Source organism: Drosophila grimshawi, unplaced genomic scaffold (assembly GCF_018153295.1).
Source record: "Drosophila grimshawi isolate 15287-2541.00 unplaced genomic scaffold, ASM1815329v1 contig_311, whole genome shotgun sequence".
In the NCBI taxonomy this organism is placed as follows: Eukaryota; Metazoa; Arthropoda; class Insecta; order Diptera; family Drosophilidae; genus Drosophila; species Drosophila grimshawi.
In genome coordinates, this window is record NW_025063098.1 from 20,524,085 (window position 1) to 20,540,962 (window position 16,878).

General features: G+C 37.9%; 2 protein-coding genes across 4 annotated transcripts; both read right to left on the bottom strand.

Annotated features, from left to right (window-relative positions):
* Nucleotides 1-6,981: 6,981 nt before the first annotated feature.
* On the bottom strand, nt 6,982-8,834 carry LOC6568208 (serine protease grass). Its single transcript, XM_001994935.3, has 6 exons — nt 8,678-8,834; nt 8,372-8,544; nt 8,099-8,312; nt 7,983-8,031; nt 7,613-7,806; nt 6,982-7,555 (listed from the first exon to the last, which is right to left on the bottom strand). Exons 1-6 carry the CDS (start codon nt 8,742-8,744, stop codon nt 7,128-7,130), a joined length of 1,125 nt encoding a protein of 374 aa, XP_001994971.1. The 5' UTR covers nt 8,745-8,834; the 3' UTR covers nt 6,982-7,127.
* A 1,099-nt stretch (nt 8,835-9,933) lies between these two features.
* LOC6568207 (NADP-dependent malic enzyme) lies at nt 9,934-16,839 on the bottom strand. Of its 3 annotated transcripts, none has more exons than XM_032740427.2 (7): nt 16,521-16,839; nt 13,167-13,359; nt 12,016-13,065; nt 11,795-11,947; nt 11,440-11,734; nt 11,212-11,376; nt 9,934-10,381 (listed from the first exon to the last, which is right to left on the bottom strand). In XM_032740427.2, exons 1-7 carry the CDS (start codon nt 16,535-16,537, stop codon nt 10,362-10,364), a joined length of 1,893 nt encoding a protein of 630 aa, XP_032596318.2. In that variant the 5' UTR covers nt 16,538-16,839; the 3' UTR covers nt 9,934-10,361. The 3 variants fall into 3 exon arrangements, with proteins under 3 accessions (XP_032596318.2, XP_001994970.2, XP_043070789.1); XM_001994934.3 differs by having other exon boundaries at nt 9,934-11,169; nt 11,248-11,376; nt 16,521-16,800; XM_043214854.1 differs by lacking the exon at nt 9,934-10,381 and having other exon boundaries at nt 11,204-11,376.
* Nucleotides 16,840-16,878: the final 39 nt, after the last annotated feature.

Genomic DNA, 16,878 nt, shown 5'->3' on the forward strand with positions numbered 1-16,878 from the left:
TGCTTTTGAATTCGCGCTGAGTTCTCAGTGTGAATCTTTATATAGCTTTGTTTGAGCATCACAAGCGAGGCAGTGGTCTGTATTTTAATCATAGGTCTTTGTGTGGCAAGGACGCACGCATCATTTTAATGGCACAAAGTCGCTAAGAATACGCACTTTGCCTGGATCCATCTCCATCTCCATCCCCGTTTCTGTGTTGTGCCATGCATAAATACCGAGTACTGTCTCCCACTGCCACCTAGGACTGGATTTGCGACCTATTCGAGACAAATGCAAATAGATTCTGTTCTTAACAACCTTGTTGTGTTTGGTATGCAAAAGCTGCAACGGCATCCAATGACGATGAATGTGGAACGAACGCATACGATACGCATTTTCGGGCGTGCAACAGAAACTTGGCAAACATGGAATGCGAGGCCGATGCGCTAGACTCAACTGCACGGTGGACATGCTAATTGATGTTGTGCCTTTTCTCATTTGCTCAGCAAATATTTGCACACATCCAAACGGCGCAAACGCAATTCCCAACTTCAACTTTAGCTAGAGAAAATAATTTACACAAAAGTAAGAGCTAATTAGCAGTTAGCAGCGTTAACATAGGTAAAGTATCATGTAATGTCTGTATTAATTTCAGAACACAATTGGTTTAATAAGCACAAGCATAAGCATCGCATTAATTCGTTATTCATAGTTAATTCATTTCTGTTTAAATATGTGAAATGAAATGCCCCACGGTAAACTGCAATTACAAGTTTGATAAGATATTTCCAACTTGATTAATTAATCATTCATAGCCTATCCGTTTACATGTTGCGCATACTCGTATATCCAGCTTGAAATGGAATAATGTGTTAATGTACATATTTGATCGCATCCACATATATGTGCAGAATGTATATACATATATACTTATCCATCTGTAATTACAACATGTTCTGAAATGGATACGGAACGAATAGTCTCATGCGATAATTAACTTAAAGGAGCAGAAGCTACAACTCGAATTATGCACGGATTCCGATTCGTTGGCAAAGCAAGGCAAGGCAAGGAATGGTGTGGCGCCACCACGAAATTAATAGACTTTGACGCCGATGCCACAAGAGCTCAATTTGAAAGCTGCTTCCCAAGTGAGACGCAGCCTGCATAAATTTGGAAGATTGAGCACAAAAATAATGTTGCTTCTGAGCGTAATAACAAAATGAACTAATTTGTTATAGAAATCAAGTTGCCATTTGGCTTGGCCATTCCGCTGTCATATCCAATATTAAATCAGTTATGTTTGGTTGAACAATAATAGTCCGTTCTCTGAATTGAAATGGAAATGGGCGACACACCCACAAAAATCCACAAGCACACACACATGGCCACAGACAATATAGTAATTGGTATACAAACAAACAACAAAATGTGCTTATGTGATGTTCCATAAAAGTAAAGACAAAAATTTGAAATTAAACAAAATTTATTGGACTGGTAGATACTCTCCCAAAAAATTACAGAAAACATTTTGACTTTAATTTGCTGACCTAAAAATTACTTAATATTATTTATGTTTAGAGGGAAAAGAAGAGAAAATAGTTATCAATAATTAACAAACTAATCATGTCTCAATAGCATATATCTGTGTCCGATACTTATCATATTCTGTAAGTTCAACACTTGTCCTCATAAGTATTATACCCTTTCATATAAATTTTATCGGCAGAGGGCATACAAATGCTGAGCAAGGACAGAGCTAAGGATTAAATTGCCTTTTGGTACTGTCGCTATAAAAGTGGCATAAGAAATACGAAAGTCTACTGAAAACGAGCTCGTAAGCGAATCGGAAGCGACCGCCTCATCATTAGGAGAGAAAATTGTTTTTCAAAACGTAAATCGGGGACAAAATGACCAGAAGCCTGCGGCATGTCAACGCAACAATGGCCCAAATAGATAGACAAACAGCCTCTCTAACAAGAATCCGATGAACCAACATCCAGTGGGGCAAGGGGGGTGGTTGGGTGGGGTTATCTGTAACCTGCTGCTTGATGGTGGCATTGTTGGTGGTGGTTGGTGGTTCCGTTGCGGTAATCGTATTTATTTTTGGTCTTTGGGGTTTTCAAATGCATTCGACTGAAAAATATTCTTTAAACTTGTTTCGGTCGTTTGGTTACCAGATACGTATATAAAATTAACTTTGAACTTCTATGAGGTATAGGTTATTTTGATATGCACACATGAAATGTTTATAAAATTATACACCTTTCTTTTTAGATTTTACTGTATTGCAATGTTTTCAACTGTAAAAATACATGAATAAGTTTTTTTTATAAATTTCCCAAGGTGCTTGTTATTGAACAAACACCACCTTTGAAAGAGTGTGCTTAAGTTTTACATTTTTATGCAATCGCAATGTGAAAGTTCCGAAGATCCCCCTTGAAACTAATTTTGGACTCAATTTGACAGTTTACAGAATGCGACAATTTTTATTCATTTCATAAAGTTTACAGTCACCTGCTCATGTGTGCTTTCAAAGTATATATATGTGTTTATATACACTTACAGCATTCTAAGGCATGTTCTTGCTCCTTTTATATATGCCAAATGTATATATATATAGTATATGGGTACATATAAAGGCGACAGTCGTGAGCAGCCGCCTCGTTTGGAGGAGCAAATTGAAAAGGCCAACGACAGTTGAGAAAAGCAAAGCGATTTCATTAAAGCTTTTGAAATATTAAAGCGCATTCAATGAGTGCGAGTGGGTGTGTGTGTGTGTGTGTGTGTGTGTGCATGTGTGCGAGCTTGTGAGTGTTTGGATGTGTTAGTCAGTGGTTGCGACATTTCGCACCACCAATACAGCTACCAGTCGTGTGAGTTTAAGGTGATGTTTATTTATTTGTCGTCCTTGTTGAGTGTGTGTGTATGTGTGTATGTGTGAGGGCGTGTTTCGCATCCTTAGTACCTTCCTGTTACTACAGTACTTTTGTTGTAGCTGGAGTCATCTTTTCTTTCATTTTGTCTGATAAGTGTCAAAGCATGAATCGGACAATATAATTTAAATTCTGTATGCAAATGTGCAATCGACACACACACACATACATACATACTCACATATATATATATATATATATATATATATATATATATATATAGAGAGAGAGAGAGAGAGATAAACAGAAATGTCAACGCACTGATGGAAAATGTTTTATCCTGCCCAGCCATTGCATTCGGAAATAAAATAAAAGCCAAAAAGTTTCAATAAGTAATTTGAGCAAAGAGCTCCTCGCAAAATATGAACGTAACGCAAGCAACTGCAAAGGAGACCTTCTGAGTTCATTGCCAGTCCATCTTTCTTCCACTGTCTGGAAATTTCTAAAGTCTAGGAATAATTCATTTAAGTCATTATTTATTCCAATCGTACATTATGTGCATGCAATGGGATCTTTATTGCACTTTTACAGTAAGTCCTGTAAGTGATTTTTGATGCTAACGTCTTTGCCTTCAAAAAATAATTTTAAAATTTCTGAAAAAAAAATATATATATTTAAACAAAAACTTTTAACTGTCTTACTTAAGAGTTATTTTAAGTGCAGCGAAAAGAAGAACGCCAAAAAATCCAAAAGAGTCAAGAAAGAATGGCCTATGAGTCATATAACATTCATTTACAGGATATGACATATTAAATCAAAAATAATTAATGGCTTCAAAAATACATTTAGAATTTCCTTCCAAAAAATGTTAACAAGAATTTTTAAATGGAATAATTTACCAATACGAGCAATTTTCAATATGGTATCGTTACCAGAGTATATGCAATTTGTATGTGTTTTATATGACCAACATCAATCAGTTTTCGTATGGTTGCGCAAATGAGTAATTGCAGCGCTGATATGCCAATTTACTGGCAGTAGTTGTAATCCGTATACGGGTATTAAGTGCATATGATAAATGGCATTCATTTGGTGGGCGACTGTTGGTTTATTCGTATTGGCCACTTGCTGTGCTTGTTGTCGGCTTTAAGTTTCATTAATTTTACGCCTAGTCTGGTTTACACTTTGGCGAGCAGAGGACACAAAAACAATTCGGCAGTGTCAATATTTTGGCGACGGCTGTTGCAATACTCCTTCCCGCCCCCAATGTAAGTGCACGGCAGCAACAATATGTTGTAATGGAAAACAAACACAAATGTTGGGGGACTCTTGCCCGTTCAGCTGCAAGTGAAAACAACATGAAAAACAATAATAAAAACAACAAGAATGGATGTCTAAGTCAAGCCGAAAATTGCATACCCTTGCAGGCCAGAGTCACATTGCCGACAACTAAATTTCACTATAATTTAAGAAAACCAACCGATTGTTTCCTTGAACTTAAATTGATTGAATTCGTAGTTTGATGTTTATTATTATTATGCACAAGTTAGGAGCTTGGAAATATGCAAACCTCATGAGCTTGAATTGGAAACAAAAACTTTTCAAGAAAGAGAATCGCATTGAAAATTAAAATAAAAACCCCTAAAATGAAAATCACCCTAAAAAATCTTCTGGTTTAAGAAATAATTTCTAAATATACAAAATTAGAAAATGCATTTCGTTTCTATTTTGTAGAAATTTCTTAATAACAGACAATATTTATAAAGAGGCGAAATGCAAATATTTATTTTAAAAAAAAATCTCTGAAACTTAGAAAATAATATTGAAAAGATCACAACCATTTCAAAATATATTTTCTGAATTATAAGGTGAGTTACGCTTAGCGTCAAAAGGGTGATTTGTATAATGATCTTTGGACTATCTGTATCTGTAGTTGACATAGATATAGACAGACAGACGGACTCGACTCGGCTAGTAATGCTTGTGAGATCTTCTGGGGTCAAAGACGTCGCCTTCAATACGTTACAAGCTTCACGACAAAATTGTAGTACCCTCATTGCTCAGCAGGAACAGGCAATCAAGCTAACAACGAAACGAGGCATCTCCTCGTAGACAACGACTACGCGACGACCACTTCTCACTAGTCCACCAACCACCACATGCTGCGTCCTGGACAGCAACAAAAAAGAACAAGAGGCTGCTAAACCAAAGAGAAATGCGGCGTGGCAAAACCGCGACCGCCGTTCGCTCATTCTATTGGTTTTTTTTTTTTTGTTATTTGCAACACAAAAAATCGACAATGCCAGCGCCACATGGATTTGTTAAAGCGAAGAAATCGAAGAGCTCAAAGCAGAAACTCGTGAAACCAAAACTGTTTGGCTTTTATTAGTTTCTGTGCCTTGAGATGCTTTTAATTAACGCCGCCAATGAGTGCAGCGAGTCAGTTGCAGGCAGCAGGCAGCTGCTTGCCAAGCCAACCAAATCGTTTACGCCTCCTTGCATTCTTCCGCAATTAGTGCGATGATAAGATAACCTAAAAACTTTCTTCTGACAAAGCACACTTGAAGACTTGTCGACAACTTCAGTTTGTGTGTGCGGCAGCTTGAGCAAAAAACGCAGCTGAATCTGAATGCCTGACAATCAAATAAAGTATATTTTATAAGAATCAAAAAGTCACTTTTTTTTGGCAAAAAGCTTTTTATATGTCAATCAGCTTAGCTAGATTAAAATCAGAAACATGAAACTTTAACAAACATTTTCAAAAGTAATTTATGCACTTCTACTTATATTGAGTTGTGTATACATTATGTTTTAGCATACAACAAGAAAACTTTAGAAAAGTTGCGAAGAAAAAAGTTTTAAATCTATTTGCTTTCGCATTTAAATAGAAAATATTTTTACCTATTGAAAAGTTGTTATTGCCTCACAGAGTAAAACTTAAGATTGGAGGCATGACTTCTGCTGATTCTTATTTCTTGTTAGTTTTGTCAATGATTGATATTGTGTTTAATTTCACATTGCACATTTATATGTATGTATATACTAACTGATACTACAGTCAGACAAACTCATTCGTCTGTATGTTTAGCCACTAATGTTTTGACAATGTGAAGATGTACCAAGTGTTTACATTTAATTCGTTTAAATACACGACATGTTTAGTTTAAAAATAAAAAAAAAAACACTTATGATACCCTGTTTCCATTGATAAGAAACAGAATATAAATTTTTGTTAAGAATCCACAGTCGAGCTGAAAAAAAAGTATGTAAATGTATAGTGCGTTGATTTGTTGCTCTAATAAATGTGTCAATAGCTGAAAAGAGCAGTTCCCATATATGTGCAACATGGGGCACAAGGTATTCTATAGTGGAGCACATGGAACTAGTATTATCTTACTCGTTTTCATATAAAAATCTTTGCACAACGAAATGACTTGCGTGGAAACTTTCCATATTATAATAAATGATTTTTAACAGACAAAAGGAAAATTGCTTGAAATGTATAACATTTTCTCATATAAATATTTGATCCGATTTGTATATGAATTTATATATGAAATAGTTGCAACTTTTTAATCAAAATATTTTGTTATTGTTGCTGGTTAGTTTCTGTACAATAACTTTCATAAAAACTTTTGTGCTTACGCATTTTTAATATGTACACTGTATATGTGTTTATGTTACTTAAACAAATAAGAATAAGGTTAAGAGTGACTCTGTGCGTCAGTTTCATTTGCGAATAACAAATTACCTCTGCGTATATCTTGACTTCATCAAAATATCTGGTCTACAAGGCTAAGCAGAAGTAGACTGTATTTGCACAGCGTAAATAATAAAATATAATGAATGTAGATTAATGCTTTGAATCAGCATTTGAGCGTTCCGCTTCAATTTCAAAGTGCAGCCTTTGGTGACCTTTCACCATCTGTTGAATATCGAAAATCTGCACATGTTACACAACTGTTCGCACACAAACGCGAAACAACACAACGGTTGAATTCGATACCCAGATTTGATTTGCTCAAGGGAAATTTAGCCAATACCGCAACCTAATTTCTGTCACGAGTGCGAGCACATACTAGTACGTCAAATTTCCCACCCGAGACAAGAATCGTAGTGGTGCACAAAGTTTCAATAAAAAATATAAAGAATATATTTGCGTATTTAAATTAGTTTAGAAACAATGAATTTCATTATTAGCAGGTGCTCCCTTACAGGCAACACTTATGTATGTAGGTGTCATTAATGAGGTGTAACCGCAAGACTCCATACGAGTTACTGGAGTCCATGTCTGGCCATGGTGTCCGTTATCCACTGCACATAGTCAGCCACATTAGTGTAAAGGCCCGGCAGGCTGATCTGGCCGCACGACTTGACACCCTGACTAACAATGCCGAACACCACCATGCGCAGCTTATACTCGTCCAGGTAGAGAGCGGGTGCCTGTAGGGGCCCGCCAGAGTCACCCTTGCACGAGTCCTGCAGATCTCCACCGCCCACACACAGTTGAGTGTGGAGTACCTCGCGGCGATAGGCCTGTGAGCACGTAGAACGGCTCTGGATGGGCACACTCGCCTGCAGCAGCACATCCGAGGCGGAACCTTTCTCGGTGGTGCCCCAGCCGGTGACAAAGTAGTTGGACATGGTTTCTGATTGTCCCTTCAATTCATCGTTGATCGGCAAGCAAATGGGCTTAATGTGCTCTATAAGATGATTTCTCCTTAGTGATGGACAAGGGTAATGCTGTTGCTTGAACTTACTCTGGAATTCAACGGTTTTATTCAGACGCAGCAGGGCAATGTCATTGGTAATGCGCCTGGTGTCGTATTTCTCATGCAGAATCATCTTTTCAATGCCCACATCCAACACTGGCGGAGCGCACTTCTCCCTGCGTCCCAGCCTTCGGCAGTCCTTCTCCGTGGAAATGCGATGTTCGCCTAAACGAATTTCATAGCTGAAACAACGAAATAATTAAATTTATCAATGTAAGTGAACTCAAATAAATAACCATAATCGATTGTCTGTCGAAGCTGAGCAATATATTTCTAGATACAGGTATCCAGTTTAAGTTCAAACTTTTCAAAAATAATTCAGCAAGGATATTTAATGTTGTTTATAGCTCATACTCACAGCGAATTCTCCAATCCATATACGCAATGAGCGGCGGTTAGAATATAACCTAAATGTGATATTGTAATGAATCCGCATTGGTAATGAATCCACATCGATGAAAAAAATAAACTCACGGTTCGAGATGAGAGTGCCGCCACAAAGGAAACGAGATTGGTCAAAGGTCTTGTAGTTGAGCAAGGCCATCCAGGGTCTGGAGGAGAGCTTAACCTCATGGCCATTGGCCACGCGCTGATTGAGAATGGAGCCGCAGCTGAAATTGGAACTCGTAAACACCTCCATAACCTTGGAGTTGTGCTGGATTTGGTGCATCGGACAGCAAAAGTGGCGCTACACGATTTGTCATTTGATTAAATTCAGCTTCAATTGAATTTCATTTGGCTAATTACCACTTTATCGAATTCACCGCAGGACGCCTTCTGCAGAAAGTTGGCTAATTCCGGTGTCACTTGTTCCCCAGTATTTTGGGCGGCCAAGAGACGCTGCTCGATGTCCCTGCAGGAGGAAAATGGCAAGCATTGGCCCCGCTCTCCACTCAAGGTTTGACATTCGTCGGCGTATGCTATACACATGTATATATATATTTAAATATAAATATATGTAGATATATATATATATATATATATATGGATATGTACACAAATAATTAGTTAACAAGCCAAACGAGTCGAGTCATGGGAAATTTTCTTTCTCACCTGCTCGTGCGGATCGAGCGGCAAATAGGCAGGTGACGGCGACGAGGAAACAACAACGAAACATCATCTTATTGCCAATGCTAAGACTGAACACTGATCAAGAACAGCTTTTTAACTGACTATCAACACACTCAACAGGCGCTCCAAGTGTTACTGCGAGCACTGCGCTCAAAACACATTATTTTATACGAATAAACTGCTTCAGATTGCTCGCTCAGCCAGCTTGAAATCTCAGCTCAGCTCATATCATCTCTCGGAGTTCTCAATGAATGCTCGTCGTGTGATTTGGTTTTCCCCACTCAAACACAAGCTATTTATGAGTCTTTCCATGTGTTCGACTTTCTTTTCAATGCATCAAACTGTAGTTGCATTTGTTTTAGTAGCGCAAATACTTACTATTTATTTAAACCGATTTGTATTTGTTAATAATATTTCAATACATTTTATAAATATTGCGTTTACTTTTATTTATAAGCAATCAACTGATTAGCCAATCGTAATCAGTTCTTTTTCATATGCGTACTTTAATACTTAAAGAGTAGTTCTTCGAGCTTATCAAGCTGTTACTCTCAGCTTGGCTGGATGCTCTCTTCTTCAATCAACCAGAATGTTAAAGCATTGCTTTCATTCTACAAAATACGACAGAACCGACGAATGAGTATAATATAAGTTTGTAAAATATATTTTTAAATACGCGTAAGTCTATTAAATTATGATCCCTTTTATTATTATAAATATAAGAAAAGTAATACTCGCAGAGAAATATTTGAATTTCTCATAACCATGTATTATTCTTACTAATCATACACATTTCATCAAGATGAAGAATCATGATAAAAATATATATCAGAATATTAGTATAACAACCAGAAATTCAATTTCGCTAACAATTAATAAATAATTTTTCCCAGTAACTGGAAAATATGGGAAATTCAATCAACAAGAGCATTTAACAAACATTTAACTTATTGCACTAAGCAGACAATACATAGAGGCGACAAATCGACATATCTCTTTTAAGATTTGCGCTAGTCAATCTATATATCTAGCTATATTTGTATGCATGCACATATGTATGTGTGCCTACCGACACGTTGCCGTCTGAGCACAATTGTAACCAGAGGCTCAGATAAAACCTGATGCATTTTTTTTTTGCCGATTTGAAGCCTCTATGTACTGTCTACATAGTGTCAATGGTTAACACAGGCAATATTTTACAGATAACACACACACATATATAAAAACACACAGAGATATTTGAGATAACCAATTTTTTTGTATTTTATTGATCATCGCACATCAGCTGGTCAATTGTAAAATTGATTCCAGATTACTCCACGATAGTAATTTGTAGGTATTTAATTGGGTAAATTAAAAATGTACTTTTATAACAATAAATTATAACAAGGCTATTTATTGGCTATTTAATAAATATCAGACATGGATCAACAACAAAAATAATAATCATTTCTATAGTCATACATATATATTTCTATATACGCTATATAGGTGTATTAAATTAAAACTTTTTACTTAGATTGTTAACTTTTATATTAAGAGTTAATTATAAGAAGTCAACGGCTGCTCTTTTTTTTGCTTTCATTTAGGGATGGACAGAAGTATCTCAACGTTCTGCTGTCTATATTTGCCAATGGTTCTTTGCGGTCGGTGTGGTTTGGGTAATTTACATGATATCTTCGTTTTCTGTATATCAAGGAGATGAAAATAGCAATAGATCAATATCAATCAATTCTTGAAATGTTCATTTTGCTTTAAAGTTGGAGAAATAAAGAGGTTAGTTATGAAGAGATAGAAAGAAAGTTAAAGCAAGAGATAGATAGCCAGAGGGAAAAAAAGCCAACAAGCCAATTAAACTTAATTTCAGGAAAAACAAGGCATATGCAAAGCAGTTAGTAAGTAAATTAGAATAGTTATACGATCGCATACATCGTTGCATTATCATTGTCGATCACATACAAATTAACTTGATAACATTATACAAATAAAAACATTATATACAAAATACATATATAATACTATTAACATATCGAAAATACATAAAGTTTTCTATCGCACACGTCGCTTGGTTATCAACAACACAGCTCGGATCTATGGCTAACAATTATAATGAGTAAGTTAAAGTACACTGTTGAAATTCGCTTGCATTTTAGTCATCAATGAGAGCTGAGGAGCACGTAGCCCATAACGCCGGCTGATCTTGAACTTGCAACGAGCAACGTGGCGAGTAATTTAATCATATAACATATATGAAGATTGTGTGAGCCATTGCAGAAATTATCTAGGCCTACTTTTGGTTAGTTTTATTTTATTTTTTTGGTGCTGATGGTGGTCACTTGGAAGTAGTAGTAGTAGTAGTAATAGCAGTACGAAGAATGGATTATAATGCAATACAGAAGGTGCCATCAAACGATCAACCAAGAGAACTGAACGATTTTCTTATTTAATAGCGGCAATTAGCGGACTCTCTGCGCCTAAAGTAGAAAATAGAAAGAAAAAGAACAAATGTTAATCACTTTTTTTTCCATAGAGTTTGGTGGGCACTAATTCACGAGTCTTGATGTAGGGCATGCGTGGCCAGGTCCAGGTCACCGGCATCGAGCACTCATAGTTAAAGTTGTACAATTGATCCTCCAGCCACTTGCGCTTGTCCTGCGGCTCTGGGTATGTCGATGCCAAACCTAAACAGATCAAACATTCATTAGCTTATGTATCCGATCACATGAACAAAATGGAAAGCATACCGCTGTCATAAGCACACTTGGTCACCCCAATAGCAATATTCATGGAGACATCACGAATGCTCGCCAGAGGCGGATACAACGAGCCACGCTCAATGTCACTGGGCTCCACAAAGTTGGCCAGCTCCTGGGCGGCAATCAGGAACATATCATCGGGTATGTGGTGGGTGCCCGTGCAAATGACGCCCAGACCCACGCCAGGAAAGATGTAGGCATTGTTACCCTGACCAGGATAGTAAGTTTTGTCGCCCATGGTAACCGGTGGGAAGGGCGAGCCCGATGAGAAGATGACACGTGCCTAAAAATAAAACAAACACATCTTATTACCCAGTACAATAACAATGAGGCAACAACTCACATCCGTATTTTGGTAAGCCTCCTCAGCTGTGCATTCCGCCTTGCTGGTTGGATTTGAGAGAGCAAATATGATAGGCCTCTCATTGTTGTCCGCCATGGTGCGCAGAATCTTTGGCGTGAAGAGACCGGCACAAGCCGAAGCGCCAACTAAAACCTATTCAATTGGATGCATTTAAAAGGAGGACTCAGAAATGGTGCATATCATATAGCTACAACACTCACACTTGGTTTAATTGCCGTCACAATTTGCTCGAGATCGGACATGGGTTCCACGTCTTTAGCATAGTTGATCTTGTGGCCATCTAAGTTGCCCACCTTGCGCGATTTGGTTAACAGACCATCGATGTCCACCATATATATTCTGCTGTATGCCTCTTCGATGGGCACGCCTTCGGCGACCATGCCCTTGACCACAAGATCGGCAATGCCAATGGCTGCCTCGCCGGCACCAGCGAATAGGAAAGTGTAATCCTTGAAGGACTTGCCCGTGATACGCTTGGAGGCGTACAAACCGGCCACGGCCACAGAAGCTGTGCCCTGAATATCATCGTTAAAGGTGCAGTATGTGTTGCGGTACTTGTCTAAGAATCTAAATGCATTGTGGTTGCCAAAGTCCTCAAACTGGATAAGAGTGTTCTGGCCATAGCGCTTGACAACCGCCTCCATGAACTCATCAATGAAGTCATCATATTCACGTCCCACGACGCGCTTCTGTCGCAGGCCAACGTACAGCGGATCCTCCAGCAGATCGATGTTATTGGTGCCCACATCCACAACAATGGGCAGACACTGATGCGGCTTGATGCCCGCCAGAGCCGTGTACAGCGCCAGTTTGCCCACTGGGATGCCCATACCGCAGGCGCCAAGATCACCCAGGCCCAGGATACGCTCACCGTCCGTTACACAAATGGCACGAACATTTGGCTCCGGCCAATTTTTCATCACATCGAAGATGTGACCGCGATCATTGAATGTGACAAAGAGGCCGTGCGGACGTCTGTAGATCAGGCCGAAGCGCTGGCATGCCAAACCCACTGTGGGCGTGTACACAATCGGCATCAGATCCTCAATGTTCTCGGACAGGAAACGAAAGAAGAGACGCTCATTGCGATCGTGTAGATCGCTCAGGTACAGATACTTATTCAATGGTTCCGTATACCGATTGACGGCAATCTTGCACAACTGCAGCTGTTCCTCCTGCGTCTTGAAACGCGCCGGCTGCAGCCCATGAATACCCAGCACCTGACGCTCCTCCAGCGTAAAGGCCAAACCCTGCGCAATGAAAGCAATCAGTTCATGTGTCATCGTTTTACAAATACGAATACAACCCCCAGTCCAGCCCCAGCTGTGTCGCAATTTGCAAGCGCACTTACCTTATTCAAGCGCGGATCGCGAATGTGATCAATGCCGCGCACCTGCGAGGGGCAGATGATGTCGCCGACAACCTCATGATAACCACGGGCATCGTACAGCGCCAGCGCCGATGATGAGGGCAATGTTGTTGCTGGTGTCGCTGTTACTGCTGCAGTGCCGCTGCGGCACAATTTGCCGAGATTTCCGCACAAGCTGCAACAAAAAATAATAAATTAAAATGAAAGTGACTTAAATATATAATGATTGGGACAATTGTTGCCGGCGATACGCATTGGCATTCAAAAAAGTCCAAGTCCAAGTCCAAGGTCAAAGTCAGCTGTTTATATTTTCCTTCTTTTTATTTTTGTTTTTTTGATAAACTTTAAAATGCCAAAACTCGTTTGGCTTGTAAGACACACAACATTTGATACAAATTTGTTAAGATAACAACTTTGGTATATGATATATAGGTTTTGTATACCCTGTATAATACCTAGGATATTAAAACGAAATGAAGGAAAAGATTGAAATTCGCATTTTAAAAGAAAAACTTTGACTAGAGCTTACTATGATCAATTGGTATTAAGAAAATTTCAAATCCTTATATTTCATTAGCAGTTCAAATTGAACTGAGTTGAAGGCGAAAGTATTATTTTATCTTTTCTGCCTATCACATATTACCAGCAAAAGAAATTTAAGAATATAAGTTTTGATTACAACTAAATAAAATATTGCAAGCAAATGTTAAATAATAATATAAGCTTTAATTACACTACTAAGTGGAATTGTACTCCATATTGTTGGCATACAGGTGATTTGTAAGTCAACCACTAGCGCAATCTCGCTTGCTGTTTATCACATTGACGCTAAACTAACGCGCATTGGAGGCGCGATAAGATTCCAAAAGCCAGCATGACGACAACAAGTGTTTTGCAAGTGTTATTATGCGATTCTGACCAAATTAGTGTTCCCCCTCCATTGTGACCATAATTTCGGTCTATTGATGGCAGTAGCATTGGGATTATATTATGTTAGCTCTGCTTTCACAGCTGGCAAAACGCGTAATTGATGATTCTATGGATCCTCCACGAGCTTATGACGTGGTATCCAACTATCCCCCTGTCCCACATACGTCGTCGCCGTAGACAAACATTCCTGATTGCTAATTATCGGTAGAGTGTAAGAGTGTATGGGCACGTATCATTATCATCAGGAGTCATTTTGTTGATATTTGTACAGCTTAATACCAGAAGCGGCTCTCACATGAGTGCCAAGTGTTGAGCAATTTCGCATATCCATCATATACATACATATACAGTAGAGAAAAAAAATAATCGCACCACTCTCACAAGAATTGTTTTCAAATGTTTCGCTTTTAAATTTGTAAGCTTAAGCAACTTATGGATACGTTTTTCGAATTGGAAGAAGACTTTGAAAAGGAAGTGAGAAATTAAGAAAACATTATTTTATTCATCGGTTCAAATTAAATTTAATGGTAACTGAAGAAAATAATTGGGCTATTTCTCAAAAGTGCATTTATAATTATGAAAACTAGAGGTAAATAAGAGATTTATCTAAACTGAGTAAGTGGTACTATTATTTTCTTCGTTACTTTCGGCACTTTCCCTTAATATGGAAAAAATAAAAAAAAGATATATATATATGTGTGTATATATTGAAAAGAACTAAGAAGCAGCACTTTAATACTACACAATATATTAAAAATCCAAATTTGTAAGGTTTGAAAGAGAAAATGTCGTAGTGCAATTACTTTTTTTCACAACTGTGTATATATATGGATTTATAATGTATGTAAGTATGTATGTGTGTGCATTGAGACTTGTTATATCTAATCACGCTCACGACTGTAAATGCATGTCATAAACATTTCCGCAATTTGCCAATGCTTATAAGATAAACAAATAATGCTCAATATTTTAGATTGCGTTATTCCCATGGCAATATCGGGAGTATTTTCCTAAAATTCATAAGTGTTTTTTTTTCATTAAAAAGTCACGTATTCGTTTATTCCCAGTAAGTTTCAAAGTTTCCAATTTAGAGCAATTTCAAGCAGATCGTAAGCTAATTCAAATGTACAATTAAAATTACAATTTTCCCACAAAGTAGATGTTATAGAAACCTTTTAGTTGTTATCACAACGAACTAAAATTAATTCAAGCAATAGGAATATAAATAGTATGACATAATATTACGATACACATCACGCGATAATATCGTGGTGTAAACTTGCTGTATATGTGTGTGTATATAAATAATTAAACGCTGACGCAGAACGCTGACTTTGCCAAATAATTACATAGACGCAAACATACACACAAATTTATTTGTAGACATGTAAATATATAAGTCCAAAAGTAAGAACATTTTAGCTTGGTGGCATATCCAAAAAGAAGTCAATGGACTCAAATATGTTTCGCCCTGATATCTACAATTTGGCATGTGAATGGCAATGATAAAAAATAAAAGAGAAACAGCAGCAGAGTGAGCGAGATAGCTCATGAAGCTGCGCAGCAATACAAATTGTTTGAACTTGGCAACGAAAGCAAGGAAAAAAGCACAAATTAAAAAAAAAATAATATCGCAAATATTTGTGTATGTATTGTCTGAAATGTATATAAAATTAGAATTTGGCATAAGTAGAAGAATTATATATGTCTATATATTTTAGCAAAATTTAATAGACAGTATGTCCATGTCCATGAACGTGAAGGTGAAGGTGTCTTCTTTAGTCATACAACAAATTATGTATATACATTTTGGAGGCAGACACATTCATACACACACTCGTATTATCTGTCTTTGTTTATTGATTTTCGTTCAGCTGATTTGTTTTGTGTGTGTAATTGCAGCTATTATTATGCCATTTAGTTCTAGTGCAATTTAATTTCTACTTTTTGCGCACATGAGCTGTCAATTCTTACGCAATGAGGAAAAACATCAAAAGGGGATGAGAAAAAGTCGTCTTTTGTTTTTTTTTTAACTTGTTTTTGCAGCTGAGCAGCTGTTGCAGCAGAAACTGGGAGACAAGCGTAAAACCGAAAAGTTAGGTCAATGCCAAAACGTGAGCGAAACTTTGAGTGTGTGTGTGTACGTCTGTGTGTATTTGGTTGGCATAGTTAGTGCCAATGAAAACGAAAGCTGCGCAGTTCTTGCAACAAGCAAGGCTGCGGGAGAGGAGATTCGCCTGCCTTGGCGCACACTCGTCTGCGGCGAATTAGACACACTGACGAACAACAGCTGGGATGTGGATGTGGAACAGTCGGTCGGAAATTGCATAATACACAAAAATATTTGCAAGTATGCAAAAATTAATTTGGCAAGGACAAGGCTTGCCAGCTGAATTGAAAGCTTACCTGGGTCGTGAGAACATTTTGAGCTTATGTTCGTAGAATTGCTTTTTGATGTGTTAACTATTGGTGTGCTATGCTTGTGCAGCTTGCTTATTGTTTGACACTTATTACTAGGTATTAATACTTTCTGTAATGCTTTTTGTCCGCTTTGAATTGCTTTCAGAGTACGAACACACGACACGACAGTGACGAGCCCACCACCCCTAAGGATGCCTAACAGACAAAACTGAGCACTGAGTATTCAACGCGGCGCGGGCATTAAACACCTCGCAAAGCTGTCGGCGAATGATGAACGAATGTCGAGCAGACGACAAAACGAACAAATGTACGCAAGTGGAAACTTGCGCGGCAGTGATTGAAA

Excerpts from the sequence above, each read along its gene's own strand:
- LOC6568208 (XM_001994935.3), bottom strand. The coding sequence starts at position 8,744 with ATGATGTTTCGTTGTTGTTTCCTCGTCGCCGTCACCTGCCTATTTGCC. Across the intron at positions 8,545-8,677 it reads CGCTCGATCCGCACGAGCAG|CATACGCCGACGAATGTCAA; the intron begins GTGAGAAAGAAA and ends ACATGTGTATAG. Across the intron at positions 7,807-7,982 it reads TATGGATTGGAGAATTCGCT|CTATGAAATTCGTTTAGGCG; the intron begins GTGAGTATGAGC and ends TCGTTGTTTCAG.
- LOC6568207 (XM_032740427.2), bottom strand. Across the intron at positions 13,066-13,166 it reads GCGATCCGCGCTTGAATAAG|GGTTTGGCCTTTACGCTGGA; the intron begins GTAAGTGCGCTT and ends TTCATTGCGCAG. Across the intron at positions 11,735-11,794 it reads AGGCTTACCAAAATACGGAT|GCACGTGTCATCTTCTCATC; the intron begins GTGAGTTGTTGC and ends TTTTATTTTTAG.